Source organism: Gymnoscopelus braueri (genome assembly GCF_963280865.1).
Source record: "Gymnoscopelus braueri genome assembly, chromosome: 11".
Lineage (NCBI taxonomy): Eukaryota > Metazoa > Chordata > Actinopteri > Myctophiformes > Myctophidae > Gymnoscopelus > Gymnoscopelus braueri.
The window spans coordinates 21,780,140-21,797,127 of NC_137613.1; the positions used below are offsets into that span (position 1 = coordinate 21,780,140).

Consider the following 16,988-nt stretch of genomic DNA (forward strand, 5'->3'; position numbering starts at 1 on the left):
AAATAGTATGGAGTAGCCTAAAACATCGCCATGTTGATTTCAAAGCACCGACGGTAAACCGACACACGGTGCGTGTGAGCGCTGCGTCCATCCGTCCTCACAGGGTTTTACCGTTTTACCGCAGTGCATCCGCAGCATCCTCTGGACGGAGCGACAGACAGACACACACGCACCATCATCACAGTGGACAAAAACAAACGATTGTCATTACACCGAGAGAACAGGACGAAAAGACGTGACATTAATGCTTTTTGGCTGATATTTGGAACGCATACATGGGCCTGTGTGTGGGTTAGGCTGCCTACCGTACAGGCACCTGCAGTTTGATCTACGATGTCAGCGCAGCCGAAGCATCTTTTCTGCGAGACGGCCGGGCAGACGGCGGTCATTAGATAATAGATAGATTAGCCTACATATACACATTTCCACATCCATCTGTCATCACTGGCTGGGTTTACAGTTTGAGAAATATAAGAGGACGGAGGAGGATTGTCTTTTTTCTTTTATATTTTGGGACGAATAACCGCGAAGAGAGGAGGCCTCTATTTATCGGACGCCGGGCAGCGTCAATACAGTAGGCTTTGATTTCAAATTATCCAAAAACATTGATCAAAGTATACACGTTTTAGATCCTTAGATTGGCCTAAAGTAAATGTTTTAGCTTATACCATGTACGAGGTAGGCCTTTAATATATATTTTTTTCATCACAGCATGTAACTAATTGGCCTATATTTATGCAATGGTATGTGAGGTAACCAACATAAAACTGTAGGCTAAACTCATAATCAGGCTCATATTGGCATGTTCCACACGTGACGATTATATAAAGCCTGTGCCCTCTTGTTGCCCTGGTAATTTGTCAACATAAAAGAGGTGATTTAATTTGATCCTTCAGAGCGTGTGTCTGATTGCTCTGTGCGTTTAGTAGCAGGGCCTCAGGGAGTGGATAATGAAATCAGGGCGTTGAATGGGGACACTGATGTCCAGATTGTTCGATGTGCTTCTGTTTCATAAAGGCTAATAAAATACAACTGCAGATAGTTGCCTCCTCAGGTAGATACGCCAGTATTAAAGGCATGCAGCAAGGAGCTCAATGTTGCAATAAATGTTATAAATAATACAAAACTATTTTCTGACTTGAGCCAAAGATCAGAGGCACTTTTCAGTGTTTCCATATAGATATATTTAGGAATATAAAGCACTTTATAAAGCTTGTTTGCTTTAAAGACGCACAAACACCAGTCTTCCAGAATAATAAATATATACAAACTTTCTCCAGAGCATTAGTTTAATTTGTGTATTTCTGAGGCCCCTCATCACATACATCAGTGCCAGTCTTCACTAGTACATCAGATGATATGGCCGCTGTACACATTCTGCTCCTTTCTCTGCTCTGCACCCTTTTTGGTAAGTTCAGCCAAATTATTTAATTGTGTGTGTGTGTGTGTGTGTGTGTGTGTGTGTGTGTGTGTGTGTGTGTGTGTGTGTATGTGTATGTCTTAACCATTTATTTTATTTTAATATTTTTCCATTAGGATTTTAAAAGCATTACTTAGAACACTTATCTTTGTACTACCGTACTACCATCCATCCATCCATCCATCCATTATCTATTCTCTGACAGTGTACCAGTGCCATGGGGCATGTGCAGAGGTGGCCTCAGACACAGAAGCAGTAGCAGGCGTAGGCTTCAAACTGGGCTGCATCTCCTGCAAGATGAGGAGTGAAGTGGATGCCGAGGCCACAGTCGACTGGTATTTCAGGGCCCATGGAGAATCGGACTTTGCTCACGTGAGTACAGACCCACTGTTATCCAAGTCGGTTTACTCTGTTGCAAACACAAAACACAACCTCAGTGAGTTATTGACCATATTCATTCAAATGGTTGACATTTCAAGAGTAAAATGAATATGGTATAGGCTACAGTAGTAGTTTTTCTAACCACTTCAAACTTGCCATACTTCACATTCACAAGAGCCCAACCCTTTTCACAAACTTGCGCACACATTAACATCGAGTGCATCTCTGTTTGTTATTATCTCTCTCTCTTATGCACACACACATGGAATCCCCGGTCACATGATCAGTGTCTAATGCTTAGGTCAGCGTGAGATTCAAAAGGAATCAATCCTGACCTTTTAGACCTCAGTGATCGTTAGTGCTCTGTGGAGGGCAGGACAGAGAATGGCACCCAGCTGTGCTGACCTTGTACAGCATCCTCTCTCTGTGACACTGAACTGTATCCTGTGATGATGGCAAACACCTGCATATGACTCACTTTGTAGCATTGCATGTAACAGCCTTATTTATGTACTGTATATCTCCATCCACTGATCTATTTATCAACAATAAATAGAAGATGAACCACCACCCATGAAGCCTTCTCCGGCTGTACAAAGTTATTTCAACTCACAGATTGAAAGAATGACTAACAATGCTGCCACTGTGCCATCAGATATTCTACTTCGACGACGATGGCCCCAGCATTAAAGACGAACGCTTCTACGAACGCCTGGACTGGAACGGCACCAGGCGGAGTAACGACCTTCAAGACGCCTCCATCTACATCTTCAATGTCACCTTCAACGACTCAGGCACCTACAGATGCTTCTTCAACCGCAGGCTTACCTACGAACATTATGAATATCAGACCCTCGTCGACAAGGTTGTGCATCTCAAAGTGGTGGCAAGAGGTACAGTACTGTGTGAATAAGCTTGTTGAGTTATTCTTAAAAACTATCTTGGATGAAAACACAATGAAGCCAAAGAGATCATTTCCATTGTGGTCCACTGGGGTGAGGGGATTGGTTGGTATCATACAACACTGGACAATGGCAACTTTAATGTAAGTTAATAATAGATAGCCTACTACTAGTAATGTTTGTTAGTACAAATTCATAATTGTATATTTATAATATCATTCAGTCTTAAAATCTTACTTGTCTTTAGAGGAAGGGGGGAAAGCTCACACTAAGAAGAGTGCACCTGTGTTCAATGCAGTTTGACTGCAATTATAGAGCAAGAATGCTTGCAGAAACAACTAGAAAAGTGCACTCCTCTGAGCGCAGACCCCCACCAGGCCAGGTTGCCTACCCAGGGCCTACAAAGTTTGGAAGGCAGTCATAGCCAATTGGAATGGAACCTGTAAAATCTGACTGATACATCTTGATCACAGGACTAAACAGATAATATATACCGGTTTGTGTGAGTCTTGGACTGGATTTGTAGGTGTAGTAGAAAACGCCACATTGCTGAAAATGTAGTCTGGCACAAATGGCCGGGGCCTATGTGTGGAATTGCGCCATGATCCAAGGAATCCATGGAAAAAAAGGTTTTGATCGTACTCCCTAAGGTTCAAGAGTTCAAGTTATAAACACGAATTGGCCTGTTATAGCGCCACCATGAGGCCGATTTGAAGTTCTTCCTTGGCCTACTGGGAGTGTGTGTGCAGTTTCACAGTGATCGGTCCGACGGTGCCAGAGATTAGCTGTTCACAAACACGCGGACAGACGGACAGACTGACAGACTCACACTGAGTGAAAACATAGCCCTCCGTCTTTGGCTGTTCTGGCCTCCTGGCGGGGATGACTAGAAAGTATTTTATTAAAATGAGCTAGACTAGAGTTCTCTGGATAGATATATACCTCAATCAGGTCCAGTATGCAATATTTGTTACAGACAGGGGCGTCATTATGGGTTCCAGTGAATGGCAATTGCCACCCCCTAGCTTTTGCATTTAACCTTAAATACTGGTATTTTATTCATATTTCCTCCACATTCCTTTGCAGATTAATCTGATTTTAGATCGACACTTGTTTTCTTTCTGCAACCATACATTAATTACGGGCTTAAGTGGTTACGTTTTTGCCACCCTCTAGTTTTTTATGGAAGATGCCGTTGCTAAAAAAAAGTAGAAATGTCTTAGAAAAGATCTCAGACAAAGCAAAGTGAAGTGTTATTGAAACAGGTGCATTTATCTCCTGGATTGAAAAAAAACAACCCATTATGGGGCAGCATGAAAGAATTTCTGCTTAACACATTGGGTGCCAAAACCGTATATATACGGTTTTGCGCATACTAACGTTGAGTGCCAAAACCGTATATATACGGTTTTTGAAAAAAAAAAAAAAAAAATTACTTTTTTTTTTTTTTTTATTATTTTTTTTTTTTTCTTCACAGCAACAGGAAATATCACTCCTACAAGATTTAGACTCCAATCCACCTCCTGGTTAACTTATGACTTCAAAAACCTGTATCTCGGCTCCTGTGCTAATAAACCTCTGGCACCCAATGTGTTAACATAAAGATCGCAAGTGGCCCTGCTTAGTCAGTGCCATGGCCAGATGGTGTCAGCAATGTTGTCTGATTGGTTGATTTGTTTTTCTTCACAGCCACCAGAGGGACGGCCTCCATCGTGTCTGAGTTCATGATGTACTTTGCAATCATTGGGCTCCAGGTCTGGCTCCTTATAGAGATGATATACTGCTATCGCAAGATATCCGCAGCGGGAGAGGAGGCTCTGCGGGAAGCCGCGTAAATATTTATTATATACGTATATACACACACACACTGTAAAATCCTAAGTGTTAATATGTAAATTGACACAGGGGATTCTATTGTGCACTCGTATGCTCTTTAAAAGAATGTGCCCTTTTCAGAATATTTGTGTCCAGTTTTGGAACTTCATCCAGTTGTTACATTTCAACAATATACCGGTGTATGTATTGTATTATCAGCAACTGATGTATGTCAATATGTGTTGCATTTAAAAGTGACACAAACACATTGTGTTCCAAGACACACAGATGTGTTGAAAATGTTCAGTTTTCAAGGTTGTAGCTAGCGTGTACATACTGTAGCTTTTACACATTTCCTCTTGAATGCTGCCCTTGTATTCTCATGTCCCCTGAATTCCTTGATTATCATTTCCCCTGTCCCACTTTCTTGTTATTCCTTCCTCTTTTCCCAACCAACTGTGCAACTCTCTGTTGAATGTTATGTGTAACTTCACCCATCCTTTTATACCTGCTTGTTTTTTAATCTAACCAGTAACCACTGTTGCCATTGTTTTCACGTGTGTCTACTTGTGCCCTCTCTTTGTCCAACATGTCATGCTTCCTTCTGTCTACATGTTGTCGTGTTTCCGTCTTGTCCATCCCATCCTCTGTCAACCTCCTCCCTAGTCAAATCCGAAACCAAAACCAGCCTCGATCTGTAAGTCAAAATGGAATGCAGACTGGTTGGTCATCTTAAGGATCTTTCTTATCATTATTTCACCATTCCTACTGTAGCAGTATGTAGTAATTGCAAAATGTAGCAGTTCCTACTGTAGCAGTATGTAGTAATTGCAAAATACAAAAATCATAATGACCTTGTTTTTTCCCCTTTTCAGAAATGTTGAATATTTAGCAATGGGGGGTGAGGGCAAAGATAACTGTGCGGCAGTGCAAGTTGGATAACACAGGTAGGAATGGGGTTAGATCTGGTACAAAATCAAGATAATTCAAATAGTTGTTTGATTTTGTTTCATGAATACAACTACACATATGGATTTAAATAGTACTATACTGATTATAGTACTATTTAAATCCATATGCATAATTTAGACTGGAGAATAGTGAAATGTGCTGTGAAATTTAATAAAGCTCCTTCCCTACCTAAGGGCATTATCAACGGACTGACCACACCATCTTCCACCCCTCGGATTGCATGAAGACCTTCTGAAAAACACACAACTCGAACGGATACAGCAAAGAAAGCATGGAACCAGCACTGTACTGTATATACTGACAAGCAAAAGCATGTATTGCACTTTCTGTAAATTATAAATCATTATGCATCGATAAGTCTGATGTGATGAAATATACCGGTCCTGTATTTCTCTCTTCAAATGTCTATAGTATTGTTTATATAAAATGAGTAGAGCTGCGGGAGTCATCTTGACTCATTGGTATTGAATGTAAAAGAAAGATTTTTACTAATCCATCATCACTATCTTACTGTACGTGTGAATAATACAATGCACAAACACGTTATGTAAGGTTAACATGAAATGTGATAGACTATGATAAGACTGTCTTTCCAGTTTAATTAGTCTTGCTAGCTATACATTCAATGAAATCTTAATATGTATAAATAAAAACATGATAAAATAATACACAAGTGATGGAGGGGTAATGTTTTGATGTAAATAATATTTTTTTCTTATTTTCAGAGTGCTGGACAGTTGCAGGAGGGAAATACATCCCTTTTACATGCAGCATGTTAACCGTGTACTAGCCGCCGGCAAGACATAATCCTGAGCTAAGCATATTAGGGCTGCAACTGTTGCTTATTTTCTCAGCAATAATTCTATTCTTTACATTGTCAATTCATCGAAGAATCAAGAAGTGTGTTTATTTTATATACTATATCAACCAATAGACAGGGAATTCTATGATTTAATAGCCAGACAGCTGATCTGCAAGCAACACTTTGCAACATGCTGTGAGCTTGTAGATCTATTTTCGCCATTGTATTTGAAAAAGAAAAATATATGTTTTTTTCAAATACATTATTTTTCATATTTTGATTAAATCCATTAGTTAACTGTTACACCTGTAAATAATATACAGTGAGAAAGCCACCTGTAAAGGGGGATTTTCACTCAGGAGTAATTCATTCTCATTTAAGAAAAACCTGAGCTCACATTGATTGACAACAGTTCAAGGTACAGCAATCGAAAAATGCATTTAATGGCAGCACACTTCCTGCATCCACACAAGACCTGTCATGATGAATCCTATCAAGTAGTTCTATCAAGTAGTTCTGATAAGCTTCATTTCCACGAGTAACAAGATTGCAAGAGACAAATATTGAGGACAAGGGTCAAAGCCCATAATATGATCTAATATTGTACTTTTATCGTTATTACCAGGCATCCACTAAACAGGTTGTACCGTACTCCTATAGCTGTAGAACACAGTCAGTGCCTGGGTACTGAGGAAGATTAAGCTGGTACTTCTTCTCCAAGCCAGGGGGCACAAACCTCCCTCCCAGGAAGTGATATCGTCCTCTGAACAGGGTGGCTGATTTCTTGGGTGCAGTGAGAGAGATGAGCATGTCAGGTTGTAGTCCATCTGCGCTGCCCTGCTCCACGTCCCAACCTTTAGGAATGCAATATATAGAACCGTGTAAAGGAGATGGAAGTAGTCAAATAAAGAAAAACAACACACACAATTTCTATTAGTAACGTGTGAGGACCAACTGCTGGGACATGTTCATGTCCACTAAAAAAAACAAATTTATTTGGGTATTTCCAGTGTGCAAGTCACACACTTTCATTTTCACTTAAAACCTGATAGCTATAAAAGGAAATAATCAAAGGCAGCATATACCTGGACCATCACCTACTGCAATACATTAACCTATGTTACATAATTTGATTCTCCCAAACATTAAAATACTAGATATCAGGGAATGATACACGTAAAATACCACTTACCATTGGTAAAGAAAAATACCATCACATAATGGATAGTTTCTTTTTGGTATTTAATGATGTTTCGGCAGAATCGGCACCAACTTGCCATGTTTTCATCAGACATAGGATGCGGGTGTTTTTCTTTGTAATTTGTCTGTAATGTACCAACTTGGTAGATACACTCATATCAATGGATGTACAATAAACCCATGGTTCTGATCAGCCCTGACCGGACTACACTACATACAGGACAACGTTCGGAATGTAACGTTTTATTTCACTGCACCACCTGCACAGGATAAACCTATTACTACTCAGAAAGAAGATTTCACTTCTATTTTCCACACAAATACTTCTACTAGCCAGTTGCCTCACCTTTAAAAAAGGGATGTCAAAACAATGGGAGACACATACTATACAACCAGGATATCAACATTTTGGTTTCAACTGCTCCAAACATCTTTTTTGCTGTTTACCTTTATCATAATGTAATCCTAGCAATTCCTGTTCTACATCTGTATAGAGGTTGGTGAGTTGGTTGGTTTGATAAATCAGCCGGTTACAGATTTGTTGGTTTGATAAATCAGGCCGTGGCAAATTGCCAAAAAGTTAAACTACACACTAGAATCACAAGGAGAACTAACTCTTAATTTATTTTTGGAATATTTGATACACGACCATGAGATTTGGGAGGAAATGTATGAGCAATGTTTCTAGACTAGACCACACAAAGATTTCTAATTAATAATCACAATTTACATTGACCTGCACAGTAGCAAAATCAACTAATTACACCAGTGAAGATGACATTACCACACATTCCCCAGTAATAATCCTGTCTGGCTTTAGTGATACAATGACATTATAGTGAAACCATGATGAATAGATCCATAGGCCTATAAAATAACAATAATGCGGTTATGTATTTAGTTTACAAACTGACAAAGGAGAATTTTAAGTATGTTAATTGAAACTGGATAAAGTTGGTTGAATTTTACTCTTAGTGTGGTAATTCAATGGTTTAGTGCACTCATGGCTTTGGTGACTACAGCCTGCTGCGGTCTCACCCATCTGGGGATTGGTTCATCAGGCGAGACAAGGTTTCAATTGGGACTTTGTCCCCATTAGCCATTTTCTGTACTTTAAGAAGTATCTCTGGCTGGGTGAAAGGAATTTATTCGAATATTGCGGACCCACCAAATCAGCCGTGCATCGCTCACCCGGGTCCCCAAGGACCCACTCCCCCAAAAATAGTAGGTTCAACGCAGGGCACACAACTCAGATGAGGTGTGACGTCAGTCACACACCAGACGCCAATCAAAGCCTCACTAAATGAAAAGGGACGTAGAAACACAAATCGTCTTGTTACCTGTTAAAAAAGATGTGCATCCGGGTACCCACCTGAGGGGATGTCAATGCTAGCTACAGGCACGGTGGTCTTCTTCAGCACATCAAGGATGGAACCAAATGGCTCTCTCACAGCCCCTTTGAAGCTGAAGCCAAATATGGCGTCTATCACCAGGTTGTAGGCCTCATTAACCAATTTGGCCTGGGGAGACATTTCCTTATTTTAGTAACAGTAGGCACTAGGCAGTAAATCTAAAATGGCGGTGTCTAAAAGCTGCCCATTTGTTCTTACTTCTTAAAGCCATCCGTGTGAAAGCTACCTTATACTTCAAGTTGTACTCTAGAGCTAAAAACAATAGCTGCAGTAAAACAAAGTTTCATGGATCTAAAGGCCCTTGCATACAGAGTTCACTGTTAGTTTATTATTGGTCAAACAGTTTTTAACAAATACGGAAAAAACTCAGAAACCGAACTGGGTTCAATTGAAAGAATTATGCACCATCGCAGCCACTGGTAATTTCTGAGTTGTGTGCAAGAGGACATAGAGAAGAGTGTCCATTTTTTTCATCCAAAACAATCAGACTGTGTGCAATGGCCTTTACTGTGTGGAAGTATTTCTTAGTTTACGTAATAATTAAGCACTATACCTCAGGCATTTCAGTGAGGAAGGGGATCTCCATTTTCTCACACTGTGTGGTCAGGCCATGGAAGAGTGGCTTGTTTGGCCTTTTTGGGTACAGTATGGTAGGCTCATAGCCCTGTAAAAAACACACAGGAATAGTACAAATAAAAGCAACAACAGCTTATTCATGTCACTGACCATGTAAAAACATCAACAATTACCATTTCAAATACATTGCCATATTAAGTTGCAAATTAAAATGACATTTTAATTTGTGTTTGCTTTATCAACTTGAAGCCCCGGAGAGGTGCCTTCAAGATGTGTGGCAGGACAAGTTGGAGAAAGGTTGAACTATGAGAAAGTTGAGGTAAGGAGAAAGCAACTATTTTGATACAGACAAGGCAGCTGTTGAGATGTGTTACAGAGGTGTCCGAAACCAACCAGCAGTAGAGACACTCACAAAAAGTTTAAGATGTCTTGCACAGACCAGACCATCACCTCCATTGTTACCAGGCCCACAGATCACCAGCAGGGAAGGCTTGGCTTTGACCAGAGAACTGAGTGGGTAGCCCTGAAATGCAGAGACATCAAATGATTGCAACACAACCCTTACACAGTCAGGTACTGCTTCATTAATACTCGTACTATAAAAGGTATAAATAATTTTAAAGCATGATGGGCACAAGTCTGTCCTCATTACTATCAGTGATTATAAAGTTATTATTTTGTGTATAATGTCTGTTTGTCTTTAATCTGTCCAAAGAAACATTTACTACTGCCGCACACATGACTGCCACTGGAGTTTTCTTGAGATGAATTCAATTGAATGTTAAATGTTTCACCTCACAGCAGCTTTGATTGATTGATTGAATACTTTAGCAGTGAAAATATTTAAACAGCACAGAGGTACAGTAAAACAAATTAGCCCAAAAGGATAACACAAAAAAGTCCTGGGGACTTGTTCCAATTATGGTCCTATGTATTCAATTAATCAACATAGCATAAAAAATGTACACATTTATACATGTCATCAACAAATACAAATAGCTATATTTACAGGAGTAAAAGGGAAAGAACGGCAGCAGTGTATGACCCCTCATTTCAATGGGAATCAATAAATATCTAACTCCCCTTGTAGATTTCTGATAGATGCTTTTTCAGGCCAGTTTTGAAAGAAACCAGTGATTCACATCCTTTAATGGATGATGTCAGGGCATTCCACATTATGGTGGCAGAGTAGTAGAATGAGAATTGTCCCATGTTTGTTCTAAATTTGGGGTGTACCAGATCATGGGTGCTCCCTCTGGTGTTGTGGCTGTGGGCGTCACTCACTTTGGAGAAGTAGTTTGACAGGTATGAGGGCACTGTCCTTCTTGATATTTGCTTGACCCTGTCTTCTACTCTGAGCCATCCCAAACTAGCAACGTGTGTTGGAATTAGGTGGCTCATGGTCTTTAGGCCGGGTAGTAGTAATATTCATATCAGTTTGTTTTGGGAGGTCTGAAGTTTTTACTTTTTAGTGACATTGAGGTGTGGGAGGACCAGCTTAAAGGAGTAGTTCACCCAAAAAAATGCTTATTTTCTATAAATTGCACACCCCATGAAGCCTTGAATTCATGGATTTATTTTTGTTTTTGTGGCATTCCTAAGCCAATAATTTGATTCCCGTCTCCTACCGGCTAATGTATCCGGTAGGAGACACAAAGTAGATTATTTGTGTCTCCTACCAGATACACACCTGGTCATCAAATTATTGGCTTAGGAATGCCACAAAAACAAAAAAGAATCCATGAATTCAAGGCTTCATGGGGTGTGCAATTGATAGAAAATATGTCATTTTTTGGGTGAACTCCTCCTTTAAGAGGTGAAAGCAAAATCAAAATGGCATTGAATGAGAGCTCCAGCTAGAATATTTAGTGCACTCTTGTTGAAAAAAAGAGGAAATCCTGAGGAAATAGCTACACTATTCAAAGTGATGTGCAGCAGGGTGGCCTAGGGTGCTCAGAACAGTGTCCTCTAACTGACAAGTCACAGGTTTGATCCGGCAGCACAGTTTTCTAAGAAACCAACAGGATCTCACCCTTGTAACTGCTGTGGCACAGCTGAGGCCAGCCAGTTCCATCAGCTGGTCCACACTGAAGCCATATTCACTGAAGAGCTCCTCATCAATGTGCTGGGCCTCCTCCTGCCTGCCATTCAAGAACAATGCAGCAGTTCATTATAGCTGGCCTACACAATATGCATAGCCTACATTCACATTCACGACTGAACCCAGGGCACAGGCATGCGAACCTCTCACTGTCTGTCTGTCTGTTTGTTTGTCAGTCAGTCAGTCAGTCAGTCAGTGTCTGAGTAGTCTCTCAAGACAGATGTGTTGGCACAATTTTGAAATGCTTCTGTCTAACAGTCTGTACTTTGGAAGCTCTGAAAATGAGTAGAAAATAAAACAGATGCTCCACCACCTTTCGGTTTGACTGTGCAGTCTATATAAATAACTCCTACTGGAAACCAAATTAGTCAAGGTCTAGCTATATAGCTGCTTAGCAGAATTAGACATTCAAAAATATATTTGAAAATATATTTTCATGAACACTGTGCACCCTTTGGTCTGAAGAACAGGTGACAGCTTCCTGTTCTTAAGACTGTGGTAGCCACAAGCAACTCTTAGATGCTATTTTTAATTAAATAAGAAAAAGAGGTAGCGCATCAACAATGGGTTTTCTCAGTGGAGTGCTAGACCCCAAATCCAGTATACACATCAAAAGTAGGAATTAAAAAAATCCCCAAAAGGTAGCATATCCAAAAAAAACTAACTGTGAGGACAAAGTACTCACATTTCCACTTTTTTTATTGGCACACCAATAAATTTACGTTAGCGCAGCATTCATTTATTAGTGTGTGCCAATAAAAAAAGTGGAAATGTGAGTACTTTGTCCTTTGTCCATTTTGCATGTGCAACTTTTTGGGATATTTATTAATTCCTACTTTTGAAATACCAACCCTTGACAGCCCATTCATCCAAACAGAAAAGTCCGATCTGATTGTATTAAACAACGTTAAACTCACCAAAAAAAAAATCCACCATAGACATGTTATGAGCTACTTTCTGTCAATAAATTCTGTGCAGGTGAGGCATCAGGACGTTGCGTTATTGAAAACGAGTGCTTCCAAACTCCAACACCTAGAAAAACAATCACCTGCACGGAATTTATTGACAGAAAGTAGCTCATAACATTTCTATGGTGGATTTTTATGAAACAAACACTTGGCAGATACAAAGAGGATAATCCAAGCTTTCCATACAGCTGCAATGTTGGTGAGTTTAACGTCGTTTAATGCAATCAGATAGGACTTTTCTGTTTGGATGTATGGGCTGTCAACTTAAGGGTTGGTATTGCAACTCTAGATGCCAGATATTAAAAATAGCTTCTAAGAGTTGCTTGCGCCTAAGACTGTGGAAGAGAACGTCTGGATTGAGAGACCCTGGATGTGCATTCCCCTAAACTCTCTCTCACACTACCACCCATCCATGGTAAACATTTCTTTACCCAAGGTATTTGATCGACTGGGCCATATTAGATGCTTGTCGACTAAAACACGTCCCAAGGTTATGTGTTGAGGTGGCCAGTGGACATGTCCCCAGCTGCGTAAGGACTGTGGGTGCCCGTGATGTCACCAGGAACCCAATCCCAAATAGAGCCCGCAGACTCACCATCCAGCTGAATGCACCTGGAAGGAACAGACAAGACCAGCATAGCCAATCATTAGAGCAGTGGTTCTCAACCTTTTCAGGCTGTGACCCCCCCCCCAAAATAATCATATTTGAACAGGGGGCCCCCCACCCTGACAAGCACTTGGAATGTAGGAGTTGAAATTTTCGGTTCCACAGATAAATAGTTAAAATAGCAGCTCTACAAGCTCGACTGCTTTCAGTATAGTTTGTTGATTACTTTCAATAATAGTCTTTTTCTTTTTTAGGTATTAAAAAGGTCTTAAAAGACCCCCCCCCCCCCCCCCCAAAAAAAAAAAGAAATAGTGTGGGGACCCCCCTGGGGATCCCGAACCACAGGTTGAGAACCACTGCATTAGAGCATGTAAACTAGGAATGTTGATGAGTTTGAGGATTTTATAATCAGTTTCCACAGACCACATGTGACGTAATCTAACAACACACACAGGACTAGCCCATAGAGGTATCGGAACCCAGAACACAGGACACAGGGTCGAGACAGCTGACGTTCAAGACCTGTCATAAAACTGCACATGCATTTTTAAACTAATTATCTGCAACACTTAACTTAACGTTAGTTATTTTGTTCCTCTTACAACAACTTTAAATGCACCTTACCCCGTAAAAATAAAGTAAATACAACTAGTGTTGCAGCCGTGCAGCAAGGCTAGCTTGCACTGTTTATGTAATGTACTTCCTGGTTTGTAAAAACTTCGACTACAACATTAAGAGTCTCCTCGTTTTTCAAATTAAAGGTAAGCCTCCCTCCCAAGTCGCTCCTACTGAGGGACTGGACTGGATTTACAGTAATTGATATTCGACAAAATATCGACATAATACTAGTGGTGGAAAAAGTACTCACATGTTTTAATCAAGTAAAAGTATCAATACTGCAATATAGAAATACACTGTAAGTAAAAGTCCGGAATTCAAAATGTACTTGAGTAAACGTACAAAAGTATTGGCAATTTGGCATCAAAATGTATTTAACCCTTTAAAGGTCACCCCAAGAAAAAAGCATCGGAAAAATTATTTCTTTGCATTTTTTATTTATTTGGGGCAATAGTAACAACAATCAATTATAATTTCTTTAACAGACCCAACAGTTTTCCAAATATAGGCCTCTACCAAACGGTTGAGATGTCACTTTATGGTAATGGTAAAAGTTTCATATGCATTAACATTGATTTATATGCATTCACTGAGAAATATAGATATTTCTATTCATACATATCTCTGTCTATGAACATAACTATGTATACAAGTTGGAAATGTAAATAATCAACAAAAACTAAATACATTATCATAGCGAATGTATCAAAATACATTCAAAAGTGCAAGCCTATGTAGAAATAAACCAGTGTGGTGTGGGTGGTGGCTGATTTAGGCAATTACACCTGGCCTGAGTCCAAACTAATAGGCTCTATGCACAGCAGACATATTTGAAAGAAATTGGGCCTCTTCCTTACTTACACAGGCATTACCAATGATGCTAATGAAGGCTCTGGTCCATTTAGTGTAGCACAGTGGTTCTAAAACGTTTTAATTTCAAGGACCCCCAAAACTTTGGGAGAGTACAAATGGAACCAAATGTACCCTTATTTGTACACTCTCAGTGTTACACACCTGTAACGGGCCATTTGGAACCCTCTCAATAAACCATGAGGGTCCCAGGACCACACTCTGAGACCCACTGGTGTAACAGAGCCAACATGCACAATATCAGCACCCTGACTCTGTTTGACCAGAATGGAACAGAGCCTTCATTAGTATCTTTGGAAGGGGCCCAAAGTTTTTCCAATATGGCTGTTGGGTGCCTGATTTGAGTGTGGTGCAACAGCACAAATATTTTGGGGTATTAGATACACTGTCTTATCTGGTGGTACGCTACGAAGCATTTCCATTTTGGATTCAAACACAGGAAAACCTAGCTCCATAAAGAACCTCTCACTCCGCTATACAGCTCCGAGATGAGGTTCTATGTCGTTACCTTCCAGAATCGGGTATACGTCCGCCAAGGCTCCGCTGTTTACCCTTTTGTATACGTCGTATCCCAAAACTAATGGTAGATTCCAAGCCGCACGGATGTTTAAAGTTTGGTCCGGAGCATAATATTTTAGGAACGGAGCGAAACTACCCGTTTAAATCGCTTATTTAGTCAGCCTGTGGCCATGTTTCCCATTCAAACCGGAAAACCCCCCTACGTCCGCTGCCAGTACTGCTCCCGGTTTGGCTACAATGGGAAACATGGCCACAGGCTGACTAAATAAGCGATTTAAACGGGTAGTTTCGCTCCGTTCCTAAAATATTATGCTCCGGACCAAACTTTAAACATCCGTGCGGCTTGGAATCTACCATTAGTTTTGGGATACGACGTATACAAAAGGGTAAACAGCGGAGCCTTGGCGGACGTATACCCGATTCTGGAAGGTAACGACATAGAACCTCATCTCGGAGCTGTATAGCGGAGTGAGAGGTTCTTTATGGAGCTAAGGAAAACCATGCATTTCTGGCACCTTCATCTGGACACACCCTTTGGATAGAGTATGCGTTTGTTGACTTGCTTCAAACTGTGGACAATTGCCAGCCAGGACCTTTTGAGAGACATTGGTTTCCCGTTCAGTAGAACACAATCCCACTTGTAGACCAGCGAGGAATTTGAGATGCACAGGTTTAGGATGTATCCAAACAGGGGAAAGTACCATCGCCTCGACTTGGCTGGGCCTGGGGTCTTGTACCAGAATGTCAGAAAGATCAATGTCTCCCATAATGTTCCCCAGTCTCTTCTGCTTGTGAGAGTTGATCAGCATCATCTGTTTGGTCATCTTCTTCATCACTCAGATCATCAAATTGGTCCATTTATTATTTCAGCACTTCTTCCTTTACCACTAAATGACAATTCAACCATTTGGTTGAGCATGTTTTTTTAGATGGGAATAAAATCATACTAATAAAATTTTTTCAACATAAATATAATGAAATAACATTATATGTATTATATTAACAACACTGAATTAGCAGAAGCCCTATTTATCCATAGCAAATAGTACATTTTAATTACTTTAGTTTAGCTTCACTACTTTTACCATAAAGTGACAAACAACCCGTTTGGTAGAGCATGTTTTCAGAAAATTATTAGACCATTATTAGATTTTTTTAAATTGTATCAAGTTACATAATCAGGTTCAGTAACACCTCTGAGATGATAATATGACAAAAAAATAATCTTACCTCTGAAATTTCAACCAAAAAAGCCCACCTTTCAGGAGTGGCTTAATTGATTTTCACTTCCTAAAAAGTGGCTACCTGAGAATCCATGTGACTGGGAAACAGTGACATCTGGTTGCCATAACATACCTCAACCAAATGGTAGAAAGGGCTCAATCAGGTTGAGTTAAGTTCAGCAATGTTTTCAATGAGACTTAGTGACTTCAAATGTGCTCTACCAATTGGTTGCGCAGACTGTTAAAGGGTTCTTAAAATGTAAAATGACACAGATGCTTTCACATTTTTTATGGGTAAATAACTGTTGTTTCGCATATTTTTTAATGGGCAAGTGTAATTGCTTTATTTGCACTATAGGTATGATGTAGTGTTTTCATGTAGAGTTTAGGTGTCATTTATTCTGCCATATGACCAGGACCTGGGTGACACTGTGCCTGTAATGGAATGACAATAACTCTCCTTAAACCTTGTCGTTGAGCTTGTAGATCAGCTTTTTTTCGGCTAGAAATGTCCAAAACGACATTCCATTCAGCCTCTGTCGATCTAACACTCTGTCCACAGCCCTGGGGCTCATGGTGGCTCTGCTCTAACACTCTGATGG

The 16,988-nt window shown here is 40.1% G+C and overlaps 2 protein-coding genes across 2 annotated transcripts; one reads left to right on the forward strand and one right to left on the reverse strand.

Annotated features, from left to right (window-relative positions):
- Window positions 1–54: 54 nt before the first annotated feature.
- scn1bb (sodium channel, voltage-gated, type I, beta b) lies at window positions 55–6,565 on the forward strand. The gene is made up of 6 exons (XM_080442160.1): window positions 55–1,408; window positions 1,626–1,792; window positions 2,457–2,694; window positions 4,393–4,534; window positions 5,394–5,465; window positions 5,664–6,565. The coding sequence occupies exons 1-5, from the start codon at window positions 1,360–1,362 to the stop codon at window positions 5,458–5,460; spliced, it is 663 nt and encodes a 220-aa protein (XP_080298286.1). The 5' UTR covers window positions 55–1,359; the 3' UTR covers window positions 5,461–5,465; window positions 5,664–6,565.
- A 149-nt stretch (window positions 6,566–6,714) lies between these two features.
- On the reverse strand, window positions 6,715–13,864 carry LOC308095191 (NAD(P)H-hydrate epimerase-like). The gene is made up of 7 exons (XM_080442158.1): window positions 13,781–13,864; window positions 12,981–13,161; window positions 11,513–11,621; window positions 9,893–10,003; window positions 9,458–9,568; window positions 8,865–9,012; window positions 6,715–7,146 (listed from the first exon to the last, which is right to left on the reverse strand). Exons 2-7 carry the CDS (start codon window positions 13,145–13,147, stop codon window positions 6,947–6,949), a joined length of 846 nt encoding a protein of 281 aa, XP_080298284.1. The 5' UTR covers window positions 13,148–13,161; window positions 13,781–13,864; the 3' UTR covers window positions 6,715–6,946.
- Between the last annotated feature and the right edge of the window lie 3,124 nt (window positions 13,865–16,988).